Below are 21,923 nucleotides of genomic sequence, written 5' to 3'. Positions count from 1 at the left end.
TTGACTTTCTGAGATAATATGTGAAAATCATGAAGTACTTAACACAAAGGTCTTTTTGCTGATCACTGTCAATGGATTATTTCTAATATTGGAAAAATCGTTAAAGGAGACATCCATAGACTGCTTACCATAACTCAAACTATGAAAATGTGCTAGACGCAACGTTGGAAGGCAAATAATTTTCACAACTACTCAAGAAAGTGTACCAACACATCTATGAAGCTACTGAGATGAAAAGTCTGCATAAAGACATTACCTTTTATCAGAGCGTATGTGCTCGTACATAGAAGGGGTTAAGAAAGGAATTTCCAAGTGAAACAATAGAAATGGGACATGATTAACGTTTAAAACGTTAATAGGAGCATCCTATTCGGCAACATTAGCTGAAACTCTTTTACACCAAGTACGTTGATAGCGTTTATCTTCATGCTCATCGTGTTTGCCTAGATGACAAGCATTCAGGAGCAAACACACCCAATAATACAACTGATAAACTGTTTGTGGGTTCAGTTAATTATACTAAAACAGCTTAATGATTCACTGATTGCAATCAACAATTTACTCTCTATGTTTCATAGCTTCGTATTCGTAATTTTGTGACTTCTAAAATTACACTTAAATGTAGTTCAATAGAATTATATATTGGGTCACAATTTGTAAGAATGCAAACAGTTAAAGGGATGAATGCAAGTTTATCAGTACACAAATTCAGATAAATTTATTTATTTTGCATCTAACATTTATACAACATTTCTTAATGTAAGTTATAATGAAGAAACAACTACCAAGAACATAAAAAAACATGCAGTTTCTTACAGCTGCATATTAGCTACAAAGAAAATCAAATATATTCTGTGATACTACTGGACAGTATCTTTGAAGTCACTGTTGTGTTTGGATACATTACTGCCACATCACCTCACAGACCACCTGGGCGCTACACATCATGCTGTTTGTTTCATGTAGCAATAAATGATTCCTGGCAGTTAAGAATCTCTTGGAAGGCTCGGAAATATCTGTGGATAACAAACGAAACATTTTATGAGAACTATCTAAATATTAAGTTTGACAGCATATTAACAAGAAAATAATAAACTGAAATTATGTTCAATAGATGAGATAAGCATGTTTCATACTACAAACATCTTTCCTCTTGTTGCTAACCATAGAGATATATTATATTAACTACTCTCATTGCTACATTTTTTTGTAATATGTACCACACATTTATTTTTGTGCCTTATCCTGTACAATGATATTCTGATGTAAACAAAGTTTCACAGATTGTGAACTGCCTCAGCTCTCTGTTTGGACAATTTCCGTCCTTATTCTCATTTTTCATAACATATTCTGTTTCACTGATAACGTACACGCACGAGAAGACATTTCGTTTAGTTGAAAAAAATCTATGTACACAGAGTTTATCGCTTTTCCAAATATTTTGCACAATCTGTCGAGTGTAGACTAACTATATTCCATTGTATTTAGATTACTAGTACTTTCTAGGACACAAAAGCATGAAACTGTCCGTCACTTCACTTACAAATTGACGTGTGTGTGGTTACGCTCCGGTGCTCGTTGTCCTGAACGATTCACTCTAAGGGAATCATTGCAATGAGTACGACTTTGACTGTGATTAGATGATAAAGGTGAGCTGAAAGTGCCCTTTTCCTGGAATGGAACTGTGTTACGTGATCTAGCTTGGCGGTGTTAGCTGCCCTGTGTGACTTTTCCCTGAGTGGTGAATTTGTGCTTTCCGGGAAGTTTGCATCCGCCATTAGTGTGATCTGTATCACTTATAGAAACTGTTTGCGCCTGCCCACCTACGGAGTTCGGTGAACGCCCTGTGTTGTTTTCCTGTAAAGTAATTTAGTTGTAATTCCTGGGTGTGACGATTGTGGTGACAGCTTTCTACTGTTCGGTTTTGATATACCTCGGGTAGCTATCCTTCTCCGTTAAGACTGTTTCTCCTTGCTAAATGATGCTTAACATTATTGTTGTCATAAACATTTATGAATACGTGCTCTTTCAGTTGTGTTTTATATTCTTATCTGGTCGAGTCTGTTAGTATCTATTAGAATCTACTTAAAATTTGTATGTTGCTTGATTAATTACGATACTATTCTTGGTTCCCATCATTGGTTGAACTGTTTAGTCTAGTCCGTCAATCGCCGTTTTCCGGCTGTTTTTGTACCTTATTCTGGAATGCTTGTTCAGGCAGCTATTTGCTGAAAGGGTATTATCGTACTATTTGATCTGTTGGTGTTTCTAGCCATCTTCTTGTCGCATTGCGGTTATTTTACGAGCACCCTATTGTTGCCTGAAGGGTCAGCTACTGTTTCTGCAGTCTGTGCGCGCAAATGGCCCAGCCTAACAAGGGTGAGCACAGCGACGGGATGATATTGCCGGCCGACATTTGGAATTAGCCGCTGCCGTTACACTGTCTGAAACTGCTCTACGGCACGCTGACTGCGGCTTAAGTGAAGTCTTTTCTTCACTGGTTCGTGTGGGGCTAAGCCATTTCAGGGTTTGTAGAGTTGGTGTATTTTATTGTCTTTTGTCTTGGATTCCTTTTGGTACTGTGCCCTACCTGTGTCAAGTTTCCCTTGTCAGCCAGACCGTTTGCTGGCCCTTATTTTAACTTAGATTTGTCAGCTCTCTCAAAGGATCGTGTTAAATAATGGTCTATAATTTAAAAGCATTCTATTATCTCAGGATATTTTAATTTAACTATTTTTACTAAGTTTGTCCCATTCGTTGTTACGTCTGACTTTTAAAAATCTTGTTTTAAATTTGTCAAGTCCCTCGAACAACTGTATTAAATTTTGGTCTGTAATTTAAAACCATCGTGTTAGCTTAAACAGTTTTGCTGTTAATAAATTTACGTTAGTCGTTTTACGTTTGACCTTCAAATATTTTGATCTATAATTTAAAACCATCTGTTAACTTCGAACATTTAAATTTGTTTAAACATTTTAACTGTCACTAGATTTGTGTTAATTATTGTTCATTTGACCTTCAAAGATTTTGCTTTAAATTTGTCAGATCCCTGAAAGGACGTGTAAAATCTTGGGTTTGTAATTTAAAACCACTATGCTAGCCTGTGACGTTTAAAGTATGATATTTGTTTAAACATTTTGCTATCGTTGTTAAATTGGTTAAGCGATTGTGCTCCTTTTAATTTAAAGCATTCCACTCCCTTTCTTAAGAACTACCGATTCCAGAAAGATTAGATAATCGTGTTTTACTGTTGTTCCTCTTTTTAAAAAATTGTTTAATAAATGTGAATCACTTGAAAAATAATGAATGAGGTCATAACCTGGGGCCTGGCTCCTCCATGAATTCCTCTGACTCTGGCTTGCTGGAGTTCATACAGTCTGTCTGATTATTTATAAGTCGACTGAAGCTTGAGATTTTTTTCAGTAGATGCCGATGGACAACCTATTATCATTACGTCGTGAGTCAGGTAACATCTGAGACATTTACATTTATGCAGTGTTGTATACGTGACTCTAACAGTCACTTATTACGAGTTTCATAATTTGAAAGCGCATCAGTGTTTCTTTTTATGTAAAAGGCTCCATATCTATCTGTATATCCAATATTGTTAAAACAAATTGTTGTAAAGACACTGAGCATCTGCGTTTTTTCCGTTTAAATACCAAACGAAAGCTTCATTTCCGAAGATAATCTTACGCTCCTTATAAGAATTACTCCTTACCAGATCAAAAAAGGGAAACGTTCTAATTATTTATTTATATTAATATTTAGCGTATGGCTAATACAGACATATTATAAAATTAAATTACATATACATATGTACATATTTACACACAAGAAACTTAAGTCTGGCTTTACAACTGAATATCCGTAGGTTTAACCTTAAAATACCCTACATATGCCTCCTCGGTGGTGCTTATTGAGCAACAGTGACTGCAGGCAGACAGACTATGCATAGGATCTCCTGGCAACGACATATCAACTAAACAGCAGAAACAGTTCTTTATAGAGCCCATCAACAAGAAACATTGGACCAACTATCAGACTCCTTCAACTGAATATCGAAAGCATTAGCAGGGCAAAGAATGACTACCTGTCAAATTTTTTTCTGGACAACGTTGTCGATGTCGTCGCAATTCAGGAAACTCTCGTTTCCAGCGAAGAAACGTTCTAACTAAATATTTTTCGTTCAAAATAAATAAAGTAGCGTAATTGCTGTAAATTCAGCAAGTATCGTTCTTGGAAACGTACTTAGGGCGTATAAGTTGTTTCACTGAACTTTATTAAATTCAGTAGGAAGTTGCCTCATAGTATTTCAACAGACTTGACCTTTAATGCTGCGCAACGCGTATTACTTAGCTTCCAATCCTTAAAATGGCAAGCAGAACTTTTTTTTATAGAAAACGGTGTAGATGATATAGAAGGAAAAAAGAAAACAGTTTAGCTCCTGCGAAGCAAGTAAAATTTAAAAAGGTTTTTGTACTGTGTTGAGCATGTTCTCCAGATTTTCAGCAACACAAATCTTGTAAATTATCTCCATTTTGGGAACTAAGAAATCGGCGTGTATGTTCAGAAGTGCTGTTGATAGTGTATTACGTACCGGCGATTCAGGAAACACTTGCAAAATTCCAGTGACTGTTTTGCCGCAAAACATATTTCTTCTGACCTTTTGTCTTCATCAGCAAAATCGTGCTTTGAAGTGCGCGGAAAGGCATATACATTTGCCCTTTTAACAGTCGTTATGTGTAGTTTGTAGAGTTCTAGTCCGTTAAGTAATAAAGTACTTTTAGACTAATTTAATATTAATAAAATGTGTCCACAGCTCTCTCTTCGAACTATCGCCGTGATAACATAATGACTCATAACTACTGGATTCCTATTGAGTAGATTCGATAGTTCGAGAAGGCAAAGTGGTTAAAACACTGAACTGATATTTGGAAAGAATGGTGTGAATATCTGTATCCCGTTATCTTGATTCAGTTTCATGGGAGTTTCCAGAAATCACTTCACACGAATGCAGTGATCTCACCTCCACAGAGTTCGTGGCAAATTTCGTAGCCCATTCTCCCCTTTATCTAATAATAGGCCGTGCCACTAATTTCTATGGCATCGACGAGGCACTAAAGCGTAATAACGTTTTCTGGCTGTCCTTTTGGAGGGGAAAGCGTTCAAATTTCCGTTCAGGTATTCTACGAGGGACGTTCGTTAAGTAATGAAACACTTTTTTTCTCGGGGATTTAGGGTTGGAAAAATGCGGAATTTGTTGTGAGACATCGTGAAATATTCTCTCATCAGTCCTTACAGTTTCATGAAGTTCCGATAGGTATCGAAGCTAAACGTAGTCTTCAAAATGATGTCTGTGCCACGAGGTGCGTTCCATGCAGAGAGCTCTCATTGAGTTTCTTTTAGTGGAAAACCACAGCACCGCAGATAGTCATAAATGCCTGCAGAATGTCTAAGTATACCTGTCAGTGAGCAAGAGCACGGTGAGTCGTTGGACGAGGCGTTACGCCAACCTGTCCGATGTCCTGCGTGCTCGTCGACCGCACACATGTGTGACTCCTGCAATGCTGGAAAGAGAGGACACTCTGATTCGAGATGATCGATGGGTCACAATTAAACACCTCGCTACTCAATTGGACGTCTCTGTTACTAGCGCTGAGGCCCACACCTCCACCAGTTTCAGTGCACGAAACGGTCTGCCGCTGAATTCCTCGCCACTTAACAAAAGACTAAAAGAGCAACGAAGGACACTGTGTGCGGAACGCCGGTCGTGGTGGCCGTGCGGTTCTAGGCACTTCAGTCCGGAACCGCGTGACTGCTACGGTCGCAGGTTCGAATCCTGCCTCGGACAGGGATGTGTGTGATGTCCTTAGGTTAGTTAGGTTTAAGTAGTTCTAAGTTCTAGGGGACTGATGACCTCAGATGTTGAGTCCCATAGTGCTCAGAGCCACTTGAACCACTTTTTTTTTTTTTGTGTGTGCGGAATTGCTTGAGCATTACGAGGCTGATCGTGACAATTTTTTGTTGAACACCGGTACAGACAATGAAATATGGGTTCATCATTTCGAATCGGGAACAAAACGGCAGTCCATCGAGTGGAGCCACGTCACCTCTCCACCGAAGAAAAGAATCAGAACCGCTCCATCAGTCGGTAACGTCATGGCGACGGTCTTCTCGAACTCTGAAGGGGCTATTCTGCTTGATGTCCTCCCTCATGGTGCATCGATGAACTCTGAAGTGTACTGCAGTATCCTCAGAAAACTGAAGAAATTACTACAGCTTGTTCGTCGCTGCAAAAATATAAACAAACTTCCCCTACTCCATGAAAACGCAAGGCCTCACACAAGTCCGTACACCCGAGAGGAACTCATAAAACTTCACTGGGCTGTTCTTTCTCAGCCACCCTGCAGCCCGGATCTCGCACCTTCCGACTTCCATCTGTTTGTCCGAATGAAGGATGCACTCCACAGGACGGTCATGATGGTGTGGTTATTGATGCTGCAAGACTTGTAAGTAGGTTGTTTAGGTTTTTATGTTGGTAACGCCACGTAGTGCTCTGTATTAATATCGCTGACTGCGCTGTGTGCTGTCTGTGGCTGGTTGGACTCGTTGGAAGTTACTCGTGCAGTGTTGGGCAGTTGGATGTGAACAGCCAGTAGTGTTGGACTGTTGGAGGTGAGCCGCCAGCAGTGGTGGATGTGGGGAGAGAGATGACAGAGTTTTGAGAGGTTACTAGAGCGGACGATCTGGACGTGTGTCCGTCAGAAAAAGGAAATTTGTAAAACTGGATACAACGAATTTATATAATGACTTTTGAACATTATTAAGGTAAATACATTGCTTGCTCTCTATCAAAATCTGTCATTTTCTAACTATGCCTATCAGTAGTTAGTGCCTTCAGTAGTTAGAATCTTTTATTAGCTTGCAGTATTGGCGCTCGGTGTATTGCAGTAGATAGAGTAACGAAGATTTTTGTGAGGTAAGTGATTCATGAAGGGTATAGGTTATAGTTAGTCAGGGCCATTCTTTTGTAGGGATTATTGAAAGTCAGACTGCTTTGCGCTAAAATATTGTGTGTCAGTTTAGACATGATCAGAATAAGTAAAGATAAAACAGTCTCAGCACGTTTAGTTTTGCTCAGCTGTTTGAAAATCAAATAACGTAAGAGTTTTTCCAGCACTGTCATTATTAATTTTCTAAGGGGACGTTTCAGACTTCGGCTCAGACGTTGAGTATTAGAGTGGCACCATGCGCGCAACAAGACCTTCCCAGTAAGATGGCGTAAGGCCATCGCGTTGAACGGTGATTGTATCGAAAAATAGGGTTTTATAGCCAAAAGAGTGAGGAACAATGCGGTGTATTGGAATCCTGAATAGAACCAACCTGCTTTCACAAAGAAGTACGTTGCATTACTTATTGAATGATCCTGATATTAACATCCTCGCACAGGGTGTAAACAATAACTTTTAACTATATACCACAGCGGTATGGGTGAGGTCTTGACGGCAAAATTTATATGGGACATTTGTCGTCTATCAGGACGGGCAACAGCCTCAAATTGACCTACAAAAGCCTCCTAACCTGCATCACATACGCACCGCGCGAGAGATTTTAATTGAAATCGTCCTTGCCTATATTAAAAACCACTTGTTCTTGCACTTACGATATGTAAAATTGTTGTTTGCATATATTTTTCCCCAAAATACTGTTAATTTTAGCAGCATACGTTTGGCAGATCGTTTTGTTTGTCTGTCTCCTCACTACGAAACTACTATGCTTGTGAGGGTTCAGTTTAGATGGAATTGCAAACATAATTAATTTTTGGATAACGTTTTTGAAAGTATTTTTCCTTCTTTCATTACCCTCACAGGAACGTTTAAAATAATAATGTTAACGAATTATTCAACTAAGCCAGTGGCATAAGAGTGCGAGATGATATCGAAAATCACGCATAGCGCGCATGATCTGTAAGTTAGGTGGCTTATATAGGTGACATTTGAGGCTGTTTCCCCTCTCGATAGACCACAAATATCTTATGTCAAATGGTTTGTCTCGAATTCCACTACATCTCTGTGGTACGATGTAAACAGTTATCGTTCATAACCTGTGCAGCATGTTCAGGATTAGTCAGATAATCGTTAATACTTGAAGTCCACCTATAAAATGGTAAAAGGACATCGTTTATGTGTTTTGTGACCGTAGACTCATACTATAAAAATATCTCCCGAATGAAAAGAGGTTAGTGTTAGGATGGTTCAAAATGCCTCTGAGCACAATGCTTCTGAGGCCATCAGTCCCCTAGAACTTAGAACTACATGAACCTAACTAACCTAAGGAAATCACATACGTCCATGCCCGAGGCAGGATTCGAACCTGCGACCGTAGCGGTCGCGCGGTTCCAGACTGTAGCGCCTAGAACCGCTCCGCCATCCCGGCCGGCAGTGTTAGGATGTTTACTCCACCGAGGTCCGGGCAGAATACCTTCCTCGTCCTTGTCTAACTGAGTTGGAACGTCGTCTACAGGACTTTAAACTTCAAACCACAGCATTGGAGAAAGCGAGAGATACACGGTTCAGTAGGTAAACACTACAGTGTGTAAATAGAGAATGTCTCCACCATATGTAAACAGGTGTGCTATTGTGTACCGTGTTTGTCATGTAACAAGCATCAGTGAGCAATGTATGTATGGACAATGCCTTTTGGACAAGGTGAATTGTGTTTTTAAATATTTTAGCGATATCAAACGTTTATAATGTACTTAGTTTTATTCGCCTGACATCTTGTGCACGAGGTTCCATGTTTTGATGTTTCATACCTGAGGATGAGAGCAAAGACTGTTGAAACTGGTAGTCTTGAATTTAAAAAAAATATTTTGTGCGATATTAGCTTTTGAACGGCTTTTTAGAATTACGTACCTGTCACTACAGAGAGATCTGTCCCAAGATTACCAGGTATGTGATGATGGTACCGAGGACAGTGACGAGCAGGCTGCGGTCGACCCTGATGAAGCCGGCGCCAGTGAAACTGAACCGCGTCGTGTCGGCGACCTGGCTCTGGAGAACCGCCAGCTCCGACCTCATGGGCCAGGGAACTCCCACGGCCGCTGCCCTCATGACGAGCATGCGCGTGTTCTGCGCCTGGCTGGCAGCCGCCGAACTAGGCAGTGCCACCGAGGACAGTCTCACCGCGTTCAAGAAGGTCCACAGAATAGCCATCGGTATCGAAGTGTTCACAGCGGAGACCAGAGCCCTCTCCGGAAGAGTCCACAGTTCCAGGACCCCGTACGCGCTGTAGGTGGCGCCGCAGAAGGTGTTGGCCACCGTCATCGCCATGGTGGTGCCCACGTGTCGCTGCAGCAGCTCCGCGGCGCGGTGGAGGGCCAAGTGCGCGAGCCGGATGCGACGCAGCTCCATCTGCCGGCCGTCAGACCGGGGACGGTCCAACAGGAGCTGCGACAGGCGTGGGTCTCCGCATCGCGCGACCACGGCGGTGATGCACCTGTTGAGCGCTCGGAGCCTCACCCACACCTCCATGACCAGCACCATGACATAGAACACAGAAAGGCAGTCCAAAAGTGCAAAAATGGCGTAAAAAGCCAATAGCGACACGCGCAACCACTCTGTTTGGGGGCATACGTAACTGACGAGTCCAACGTATTCGGACAACACCAGGACGACAAATAAACAACTGATCGCCACTCCGAGAAGTTTCCTTCCCTTGTCCCCTTCCGTCCGCAAACAGTTATCAAAGTATTCCAATGCCCTCAGGAAGAGACTCAGATCTTTTAGCATATACAGTGTACTTCCAGCGAAAACCGACGCTACTCTGGAATACTGTACCAGTCTCACGGATATGTCACTGAGAACTACGACCTTAGAGAAGCGATGATAAATAGGCACCACACTGTAGATTTCTAGAAAAGCGGTAACCACCACAATGAGCAGCCATCGATTTGCAGCCGCCTGTGCACGATTATAGAGTCCGGACGATGGTTGTTTGCAGCGGTTTCCATATTTCACAGGCATTAGTCCACCAATCCTTAAGAGTAAAGACATTGGTTCAACCACAGTAAGTAAGCTGTTCTTGGTCATTATGCGAAGATCAACAAGGGTCGAAATGTCTTTGGCAGATTAATCTTCTCCTAGTGAGAGAAACTCACCGTGTGTTGCGTTATAAGAACAGCTGAACGTTAAAACTCTCGAGTATTGCTTGGCATTGCTCCGTCGTTGGTAGCATATGCAGCGAAAGGTGTCTAAATGCTTTCACGCGAGGTATACATTCTTCTGACTGAGGCCTAATCGATGAGGATCGATGTGTGAGCCACCGTGAATATGACTGTATCCAACGGCACTCTAATTCATTACCTCTAATGCACAATATTGCTATCGCAAACACGATCTGTTTGTCTGGGGTATCTCCTTTCATACGTTTGTGTTACATTAATCAGACTTTATTGGGAAACTGAATTATACTGACAGCTTGTGTTATTCACTGAAATTTTTGTTCATGTTAAGTAATAGACTGGACAGCTGAGGAATGCAATTAACGGAACTGTAAACTAGCGAAAAGAATGCCACTGTAAACAATCGGTAATTAACGTTCACAATATGGAAGTTGGATAAACGTGCAAGACCGCTTATTGAACCTCAAACAGTTCATCTGTTGTGCTCTACATAAATATACTACTGGCCATTAAAATTGCTACACCAAGAGGAAATGTAGATGATAAACGGGTATTCATTGGACAAATATATTACAGTAGAACTGACATGTGATTACATTTCCACGCAATTTGGGTGCATAGATCCTGAGAAATCAGTATCCAGAACAACCACCTCCGGCCGTAATAAAGACCTTGATACGCCTGGACATTGAGTCAAACAGAGTTTGGATGGCGGGTACTGGTACAGCTACCCATGCATCTTTAACACGATACCACAGTTCACCGAGAGTAGTGACTGGCGTATTGTGACGAGCCAGTTGCTCGGCCACGATTGACCAGACGTTTTCAGTTGGTGAGAGAGCTGGAGAATGTGCTGACCAGGGCAGCAGTCGAACATTTTCTGTATCCAGAAAGGCCCGTACAGGACATGCAACATGCGGTCGTGCATTATCCTGCTGAAATGTAGGGTTTCGCAGGGATCGAATGAAGGGTAGAGCCATGGGTCGTAACACATCTGAAATTTAACGTCCACTGTTCAAAGTGCTGTCAATGCGAACAAGAGGTGACCGAGACGTGTAACCAATGGCACCCCATACCATCACGCCGGGTGACACGCCATTATGGCGATGACGAATACACGCTTCCGATGTGCGTTCACCGCGATGTCGCCAAACACGGATGCGACCATCATGATGCTGTAAACAGAACCTGGATTCATTCGAAAAAATGACGTTTGGCCATTCGTGCACCTAGGTTCGTCGTTGAGTACACCAGCGCAGGCGCTCCTGTTTGTGATGCAGCGTCAAGGGTAACCGCAGCCATGGTCTCCGAGCTGGTAGTCCATGCTGCTGCAAACGTCGTCGAACTGTTGGTGCAGATGGTTGTTGTCTTGCAAAGGTCCGCATGTGTTGATTCAGGGATAGAGACGTGGCTGCACGATCTGTTACAGCCACGTCATCTTCGTGGTGTTGCAATTTTAATGGCCAATAGTGTACATCCCAAGAAAAAATAGATGCAAAGTCTGTGGAAAAGTAATGTAGATCACTCAGGCAGAAATATGGCGATTAGGTTATGTGAATGTAACCGAAGCTAGAGATTAAGAAAGACAGATTCAACGTTTTCGGAAAATCTTTTAGAAGCTAACCACTAATATGACGTAGAATATCATGCGTTAAATATTTTCAAGACAATCAGGGAGATGACCATATGGAAACATCTTAAACCAGTAAAAATATGACACAGAATGACAGCTTAGTGTTAAATGACTAAACTCACTTCCTTTCTCCCTTTTGTGAAATCAAGTTTTGGTTAAATAAATATTACATTACAACTGCAAATCCAGCTTTGTGTTATATCTGTTGTTAATAAGGTAGGAAGATTTTTCTGTTTATCAAAAGTGACAAAAAACAGATTTCAGAGTACTTGACGGCGCCACAAAACAGTTTTATCTCAAGTACAGATAGTGTTGAGGATCAGTGGACAAAGTTCAAAACCATCTACAATATGCATTAGACGAGTATGTGCCAAGCCAGGTCGTAAGAGATGGAAAAGAGCCACCGTGGTACAACAACCGAATTAGAAAACTGCTACGGAAGCAAAGGGAACTGCACAGCAAACATAAACATAGCCAAAGCCTTGCAGACAAACAAAAATTACACGAAGCGAAATGTAGTGTGAGGAGGGCTATGCGAGAGGAGTTCAACGAATTCGGAAGTAAAGTTCTATGTACTGGCTTGGCAGAAAATCCAAAGAAATTTAGGTCTTGTGTCAAAGTGGTAGGTGGATCAAAACAAAATGTCCAGACACTCTGTGACCAAAATGGTACTAAAATAGAGGATGACAGACTAAAGGCCGAAATACTAAATGTCTTTTTCCAAAGCTGTTTCACAGAGGAAGACTACACTGTAGTTTCTTCTCTAAATTGTCGCACAGATGACAAAATGGTAGATATCGAAACAGATGACAGAGAGATAGAAAAACAATTAAAATCGACCAAAAGAGGAAAGGCCGCTGGACCTGATGGGATACCAGTTCCATTTTACACAGAGTACACGAAGGAACTTGTCCCCCTACTTGCAGCGGTGTACCGTAGGTCTCTAGAAGAGCGCAGCGTTCCAAAATATTGGAAAAGGGCACAGGTCATACCCGTTTTCAAGAAGGGACGTCGAACAGATGTGCAGAACTATAGACCTATATCTCCAACGTCGATCAGTTGTAGAATTTTGGAACATATATTGTGTTCGAGTATAATGAGTTTTCTGGAGACTAGAAATCTACTCTGTGGGAATCAGCATGGGTTTCGAAAAAGACGATTGTGTGAAACCCAGATCGCGCTATTCGCCCACGAGACTCAGAGGGCCATAGACACGGGTTCCCAGGTAGATGCCGTGATTCTTGACTTTCGCAAGGCGTTTGATACAGTTCTCTAAAGTCGTTTAATGAACAAAGTAAGAGCATATGGACTATCAGACCAATTGTTTGATTGGATTGAAGAGTTCCTAGATAAAAGTACGCAGCATCTCATTCTCAATGGAGAAAAGTCTTCCGAAGTAAGAGTGATTTCAGGTGAGCCGCAGGGGAGTGTCGTAGGACCGTTGCTATTCACAATATGTATGTGGATAAAATAGGAAGTCACCGCTTTTTGCGGATGATGCTGTAGTGTATCGAGAGGTGGTAACGGTGGATAATTGTACTGAAATGCAGGAGGATCTGTATCGAATTGACGCATGGTGCAGGGAATGGTAATTGAATCTCAATGTAGACAAGTCTAATGTACTGCGAATACATAGAAAGACAGATCCCTTATCATTTAGCTATAACATAGCAGGTCAGCAACTGGAAGCAGTTAATTCAATAAATTATCTGGGAGTAGGCATTAGGAGTGATTTAAAATGGAATGAACAAAGCAAATGCCAGACTGAGATTCATTGGAAGAATGCTAAGAAAATGCAGTCCGAAAACAAAGGAAGTAGGTTACAGTACACTTGTTCGCCCACTGCTTGAATACCGCTCACTGGTGTGGGATCCGTACCAGATAGGGCTGATAGAAGACATAGAGAAGATCCAACGCAGAGCAGGACGCTTCGTTACAGGATCATTTAGTAATCTCGAAAGCGTTGCGGAGATGATAGATAAACTCCAGTGGAAGGCTCTGCAAGAGAGACGCCCAGGAGCTCGGTAAGGGCTTTTGTTGAAGTTTCGAGAACATATCTTCACCGAGGAGTCAAGCAGTATATTGCTCCCTCCTACGTATATCTCGTGAAGGGTCCATGAAGATAAAATCAGAGAGATCAGATCCCATACAGAGGCATACCGACAATCTTTCTTTCCACCAACAATACGATACTGGAATGGAAGGGAGAACCGATAGAGGTACTCAAAGGCACCCACCACCACACACCGTCAGGTGGCTTTCGGAGTGTGGATGTAGATGTAGAAATGCAACGGTATATACGTAAAAATAGTTTTATTTTTCATTTTTAGTAAACCTAACTGTGTTTGTAGGTCATATAAATGTAACTTTTGTAACTTCTAGATAATTAATGTATGTATAAGTCACATGCGTTTTAAACTGTATATGAAACAGGGTGTTGCAACCTGATTATAGTCTGAGAAATCGAAAGTGGGTTCATCTCAAAATAAATATAGTGCTGCAGAACATTACGAAAGCAATTATAATTTTTTGCCAAGCACCAAAAAGTTAAGATAATAGTACTGTAGAAACTAAAGATACGCTTGTAGAGGAAGCATTGTTTTCAGAGTTGCAGTAGGTTAGTAATTTACGGCATTTCTTTTGTAACTTTTTAAAAACTCTGTTTTCCTGAAGATTTTTAACTATGTAAACATGATATTAGGTTTATTATACATAAACAGACTAATACAGCAAACCAAAGTAAGTATTTACTTTAATTTACAACATAGAAATCACACATCCAACCGGTTCCAGATAATGGTTTGATACATTAACCTATGTTTCGACACCTCTAGGGATGTCTTCATCGGATTGAAATTTTGAGAAACCGAAAAATTACATTTCGAGAAACCAAAGGTCAGACTGACGTTATTCCAAATGGAGAAAATTAGTGATGTCCAGATCTAGAATACTAGAGGAAAAATGACCTTTATTACACTTTATTGGAGCTGTCAGAAAGGAATTAAACATGGAGCAACGAAAATTTTTTATCATTTGTCCAATGACATAAAATGTGTCATAGGTAACTAATGAAGTTTTAAATCTAGCCTAAAATCCTGGACAGCTCCTCCTATTACATATACGAATTTCTATTTGAAAGCTGTGAAAACTTCTAGTTTTTAAATGTAGTTGCATGACCAGCATTACAAAATTAAGTGTTCACTACTTCTAACACTAAATATCTCTACATATTCTGACAACTCACTTTTCCCATATCATTTCGATAAAAGAATCTTTCAGATAGTTAGTGGAATATGTTCCTAACTCAACGACTAAAGAATACTTTTTACTGGTAAACTAAGAAACATTATGTTCATAGAAATCTTTTATTGTGACAGAGAATGTGCATACATTAATGAATTTGAACTAAAAAATATTTTCTTTAATAAGTACAAGTCCAAAATTTTGGTATGCATTGGATTTAAACTTTTAGTTTCTTAAATTGAACCACGACGAAAATTAAAATAACGAAATTAAATTTAAAAAACAGGCCAACTATATTCAACACAATAAATAATATTATTTCCTCAGCAGACTCATTAAGGTACAGGCTAGATGTATGCTCTCAATACAATTCATACATTGAGTTACATTCCTCTTTTAATCTTTCTGAGATATTTCCCAAAACCAAGTGACCAAGCCATTCAACAAGAGTGCCTTAGCTGGAAGTCACTCATTATATCCTTCTTTAACGGATTTTATGTCTTCTTATGTACACCTTATTCGTTAGATGCCACTTATTTTAATGAAACGTGGTATTATTTCCAGCGCCATTCATGTACCTGCATCAACCTCTAAAGACGCTTCTGAAATGTTGATGAAGCTACAGCCACAAAGTCGCTGTCCTCAAAAAAGTTTCAATTAGTTGGGTAAATTCGAGTAGTATTGTACCCGGTTACAGCATTAACTGCAGCAGCAGCGCATCCCTAACGGTTTTCGAGAATTTTATTTATCTTTAACTGGGTAATTGTACATATAGAGCCAGTCCAAATGAGAAGTATATTATAAGGAAATGTGCTACGGTCGTTTCCACAAATGACAAGGATTGACAGGCGCACAGTTTAGTGAATGAATACTTTACTGTCTCCACAATAAAGTGCTGTTTGCAAGGTGTATAGTGCAACTTACGCATCTTGAAGAATACTTCATCTTTTGGCTTAAATGCAGACGACAAAAAATATACATTACGGTCACTGAAAGGAAAAACATTCATTATAGGACATCACACGCCTGTAGCTTTGGCTAGTTTCTATTCTGTAGTGAAGAGACTGAAAGATCAGGCTGAAAACAGCTCAGTAATAGCTAACACGGGCCAATAACACTCACCCTTTTTATTACCCAAAGTAATAATTTGAAACGAAAGAGGGTATATGGCAAATGAATCCGTTGCTGAAACAAAGAAAAAGGGAAACAAGAGGGGAAAATTCTTTTATTAATCAATGTATTTAAAAATGTTTCCCGTTACTAGATGCCAAAGAACCTCTGAGGCGTCACTCAACTCGCATACCATGGAAGGGCGTACGAGGAAAATTGGTGCCGATGCGACAGAAATCGCGAAGAATAGCGACAGTATGAAATGGGGCAACCTACACAGTCAGTTGATGTTTTTCAAGAATAGACAGTTAACGTTGTGCAGTATAATGGAACTGAGTCAACCCTTTCTTAATATACAAACTGTATTGTCGACATTTTGTTGCGTCAGGTTACAACAACAATTAATTTATTTCTTCATATACCGAAGTTTCGTAAAATAGAGAGAAGTAATTGATATATTTTTAAGTTACGGTATATCATCCGTTTTCCTTAAAATCTCTTTCATAGTTTAATTAGTGCGGTCAGCAGCTTTCAACATATACATTTGTTTTAGAGTGATATAAAATTTTAAACTGAAAATCACAATAAATGTTTACGATCTAGGGCAGTTGTTTATTCCCTGGAATTTCAACTTCAGGGTGAATTGTTTAGAACAGTAACGGAATGTGACAACATGCAAGTAGGTGAACCTTTGTATCCCGAATAATGTATTTTGTTTGGGTAAAAATAGTGTCACCTGGAAATTTTTAACCATTCCCCTTAACACGATTGCTCAGCCAAGTTGAGTTACACAGACAGCATTAAATTTCATTCATAACATTAGCACTTAGGATCGAGGCTATCTCTATTCTTCTGAGATAGGCGAAGGGAACTATCACAGTCGTTAGAGTTGAATCACACCTTCTGCACAATGTTTCCTACTTGGTTCAGTTTACGAAATGGTCCAGCACAAGTGCGGTTACCCTCGATCTGTTTGTTTGTGACCTTTTTTGTAGTTTGTGAAATAAAATAGGAACTGGGAACGACAGAAAATAGATGAAACGTCGAATGTGTAAAAAGCAATTGAAGAGGAGCATGACGTTCCGTAGTTATTGAGAAGGTTTTACTTTCAAAATAGAACTTGTTGTGTCAGTAAAAATCTCAGAATCTACTAAAAAGCAGTCTACATTTTCTTAGAACACTATCCAAAAATTAGACTTAAATCTACGGTTCAGCACATCCAATTCGGGCTTCTGACGTTATGAGTGAAGTGGTAAACATGTCCTTCAAAGGAAACTTTCGGACTGATACCTGTCGATTTTCTTCACACTTATAGTATTTGGCCACTTCAGGGATATCTGTTCAACTTCCTAAAGTACTCGGATGGGAAAGAAACCGAATGATCTCATCGCCTTTGATTGAAGGTATACGAGCGCTGTTGGGCATAAAACATTTCTAACGTTTTCGCAGGATTGCTTGCACCTCAGTACGGATCATGAACGTCTTCAATCCGAAGACTGGTTTGGTACCACCCTCTGCACTGTGCATGATGTGCAAGTTTCTTCATCCGCGAATAACTACTACAACACACACCCGTTTGATCTGACCCGCTAACTGTATAAATCTCTTGGTCTCCCTCTACAATTTTGACCTACCACGCTTCCGTACTATAACGAACTGTTGATTTCTTGATGCGTCACAATGCCTCCTTTCATACGATCCCTTCTTTTAGTGGAGTTGTGCCTAAAATTTCTTTTGGCTCCAATTCAGTTCAGTACCCTCTCATTCGATACATATTATACTATGCAGTGTTCATTACTCTTCTTTTCACACAGTTACTGCTAAATCCGTGCATAGCTCATGAATGTTGTGTTCACTAAGGGTATAGCGTGGTTCTCGCTAGTGGGAACTTGTTTTCATTTTTTTTAAATAAATAGCTTTCAGTATTTGTTAGTTAATATTTATAATTTATAATAAATCTCTGACTGAATTAAAAGTGCATATAAATTGCTAAACCCGTGCATAGCTCATGAATGTTGTGTTCACTAAGGCTATAGCGTGGTTCTCGCTAGTGGCAATTTGTTTTCATTTTTTTAATAAATAGCTTTCAGTATTTGTTAGTTAATATGTCTAATTTATAATAAATGCTCAAAATAAAATGTATCGACAAGGTCACAAACGAAGTGGTTCTGGAAAGAGCAGGTGAGAAGAGAAGCTTCTGGAGTTTCATTGTTAAAAGAAGAGTTCAATTTACAGGCCATCTATTAAGACATAAAGGACTCCTGACACAATTATAGAGGGATATGTCGAGGGAAAAAGACCAAGAGGAAGACCACAACTGAGGTACATGGATCAAATCTTGAAAGATGTGGGATGTAACACCTATAAAGAAATGAAGAGAAAAGCTGAAAGACGCACAGAATGGACACAAGCTTCCATTGTTGCTGTTGCAAACCAATCCTTGGATTGAGCACTACAGAAGAAGAAGATAAATTGCAAATAGCGGCAATTGCAGCACGGCCGTTGAAAATACGAGGCTTACACACTACGCGTTGAAATATCAGCTACACAATGAAAAATGCTCGAAATGCTTTGCAGTTAAGAGCCCTTTGAAATGTCCAGATCTTCGACGGCGATTTTTTTTCTCGGGGGAGAAATTGCATTGTACTGCTTTAGGAAGTTAATGGCGGAGCAGTGAACTACAAATTATATTAGCACGTTGATAGTCGAAGAGTGGTTCAAATGATTCAAATGGCTCTGAGCACTATGGGACTTAACATCTATGGTCATCAGCCCCCTAGAACTTAGAACTACGTAAACCTGACTAACCTAAGGACATCACACACATCCATGCCCGAGGCGGGATTGGAACCTGCGACTGTAGCGGCCACGCGGTTCCAGACTGAAGCCCCTAGAACCGCACGGCCACACCAGCCGACTCGAAGAATGGCATTCAACATTTAAGGAATTCAATCAATGCAATATTTAGGTCATTTCACATAGCTGAACAAAAGCGTCTAGATTTGCAAACTGAGTCCGACTAAATAAGACAAGCTTTCGACATCCATCTCCGTCTTCATCAGGAGTATAAAACTGTGACAACAGGGCTGGCATGGTGTTCCGATTATACAGGCAGGACAGCAGTGTCTGTAACTGCCCAGAGTGAGGGCAGATGTGGCGCATGCGCGGAAGATGAGTTGGGCAGCTCGTCGCAGTTTGCCACGGGATCAGTGATGTTAGGTAGCACGAAGATCTGGCAACACTTCGAATAAAACGCTTTAGTTTTTGATGGATGACTTCACCACCGTCATCAGGAGTAGAAAGAGTTCAGTGTTGACGCCGGCGCGTCGCGCCCTCTGACGTCACTGATACTGCGCCAGACAGGCGCCCAACTGGTCTTCCGCTCATGCATCACAACGGCCCTCTCTGGAAGATTCGAGACGTTGCTATGGCGCCCATATAAGTGAAACACCGTACTAGCGCCGCCGTTCGGCGTTTTTTTTTTCTCATTTTTATGATGGCGGAGACAGCCGTCGGAAGCTCGAGTGGTTTATGCAAGTGGCATGACTTATAAACCGAGAAGACTTTGTTCAGGCCTGCCGTCAAGAAGGCTCCGACAACACAGTGATCACAACGTAGCGATTTGTCCCAGAATAACCAGATAGGTGACGGTGGCACTGAGGACGGTTACCAGCAGGCGGCGGTCGACCGTGAGGAAGCCGGCGGCGGTGAAGGCGAGGCGAGGCGTGGCGGCCACCTGGCTCTGCAGCGCCGCCAGTTCCGCAGCCCCGGCGTGGCTTTCCACCGCCGGCGTCATCGCCGCGGACCGCTGCACCAGCACGAGCGCGCTCTCCGCCCGGTCACAGGTCGCCGAGCAGCACACCGCCAGAGCCGACAGCCGCACGGCGTTCAGCGAGACCCAGAACAGCGACAGCCACACCGAGCGGTTGATGACGGAGGCGTGCGTCCGCTTCGGAACCGTACACAGCACCAGCAGTCCGTAGGAGCTGTAGATGCCGCCCCAGAAGGAGTTCGCCACCGCCAGAGCCACGGTGGTGCCGAGGTGCCGCTGCAGCAGCTCCGCCGCCCGGTGGAGAGCAGCGTGTGCGTGGCAGATCTGACGTAGCTCCACCCGACGGTCGTCCCACCGGATGCGATCCAGCAGCAGTTGGGAAAGGCGAGGACCTCCCCGCCCCGCTATGGCGACCGTGATACAGTTGTTCAACTCTCCGAACCTGACCCACACCTCCATGACTAGTACCACGACGTAAAATGTGACGAGGTTGTCTAGAAATCCAAAAACTGCGTGGAGAAACCTCAATACCCCCGCTAACCACTGTGTGCTTGGACATATGTAACCGAGAAGTGCCACATATTCGCTGAGTACCAGAAGCAAAAACACACAAGTGAATGCTGCTCCTAGTACCTTCCTCCTCTTCTCCTCTCCTTGCCCAACACATTTATCGAAGTAATCTAAAGCCACGAGGAAAAGTCTCAAATCTTTCAGCCTATATACAGTACTATCGACGAGAATCCACACCACTTTGGAGTAATGTACCAGCCTCACAGATATATCTATAAATATTACGATAATAGACCAATGACTATAAAGATGTAGCATACTATATATGTCCAAAACAGCGGTAACAATAACGATAAGCAACCAAGGATTTGAAGCTGACTTAGCACGTTTACACAATCTGGAAGATACTCGTCTGCATGCCTTACATCGATTTCTACATCTCATGGGCATTAACCCGACCGACTGCCACAAGAAACATAGTGGTTCCACCACAAGACGAAGACATCTGTCGGCCATTATGAGAAAAGAGCCGCTGCGGAACAATTTCCAGCCGAGATGGACTTCACTTCCGTGGAAACGAGTAAACAAATGATATAATACGGCAACAATTGAACTACAGCTACTCTCTCAGTCGTCGTCGTCCGCGGACCGAGGAAAAGCATCTGTGATCAACCACCAAAGCAACACGCCAATTTAAAGCCGATGGAGCAGATGGGAGTTGCTACTAGAGCACTCAACTTAATTGAACTCATTCCACTCACGATATTGCCTCTCTATACACCAGCCGCTTGTTTAAAAGCGTCTCCTTTCATCGTTCAATATTATACTGTCAAACAACAGTGTTATGGTAATACGAGTAACTGTTCGTATGTTTGGAGAACATTAACTGAGTGGGTGGACTGTAAAGGGAGACGAAAAACTTAATCATGAGTGAAAGCTAAGTTGCCGAGAACATCTTCATGGAAAACAGTCATCTTTTAGCTGTGCCAGTAGCCAACGTTCACTAACAGACTATCTACCTCTCGTCGGAATACGTAAGTGGTAATACACTACTGGCCATTAAAATTGCTACACGAAGAAGAAATGCAGATGATAAACGGGTATTCATTGGACAAATACATTATACTAGAACTGACATGTGATTAGATTTTCACGCAATTTGGGTGCGTAGATCCTGAGAAATCAGTACCCAGAACAACCACCTCTGGCCGTAATAACAGCCTTGATACGCCTGGGCATTGAGTCATACAGAGCTTGGATGGCGTGTACAGGTACAGCTGCCCATGCAGCTTCAACACGATACCACAGTTCATCAAGAGTATTGCATGGCATATTGTGACGAGCCAGTTGCTCTGCCACCATTGACCAGACGTTTTCAATTGGTGAGAGATCTGGCGAATGTGTTGGCCAGGGCAGTAGTCGAACATTTTCTGTATCCAGAAAGGCCTGTACAGGACCTGCAACATGCG

At 41.6% G+C, this 21,923-nt stretch overlaps 1 protein-coding gene across 1 annotated transcript; it reads right to left on the bottom strand.

Annotated features, from left to right (window-relative positions):
- Positions 1 to 19,779: 19,779 nt before the first annotated feature.
- LOC126455905 (uncharacterized) lies at positions 19,780 to 20,403 on the bottom strand. The gene has a single exon (XM_050091662.1). The coding sequence runs from the start codon at positions 20,401 to 20,403 to the stop codon at positions 19,780 to 19,782; it is 624 nt and encodes a 207-aa protein (XP_049947619.1).
- Positions 20,404 to 21,923: the final 1,520 nt, after the last annotated feature.

This window comes from Schistocerca serialis, chromosome 2 (genome assembly GCF_023864345.2).
Source record: "Schistocerca serialis cubense isolate TAMUIC-IGC-003099 chromosome 2, iqSchSeri2.2, whole genome shotgun sequence".
NCBI classification, from domain to species: domain Eukaryota; kingdom Metazoa; phylum Arthropoda; class Insecta; order Orthoptera; family Acrididae; genus Schistocerca; species Schistocerca serialis.
Note: the sequence above shows the minus strand (reverse complement) of the source record. Positions and strands in the feature narration are given on the sequence as shown.

Excerpts from the sequence above, each read along its gene's own strand:
- LOC126455905 (XM_050091662.1), bottom strand. The coding sequence starts at position 20,403 with ATGGAGGTGTGGGTCAGGTTCGGAGAGTTGAACAACTGTATCACGGTC.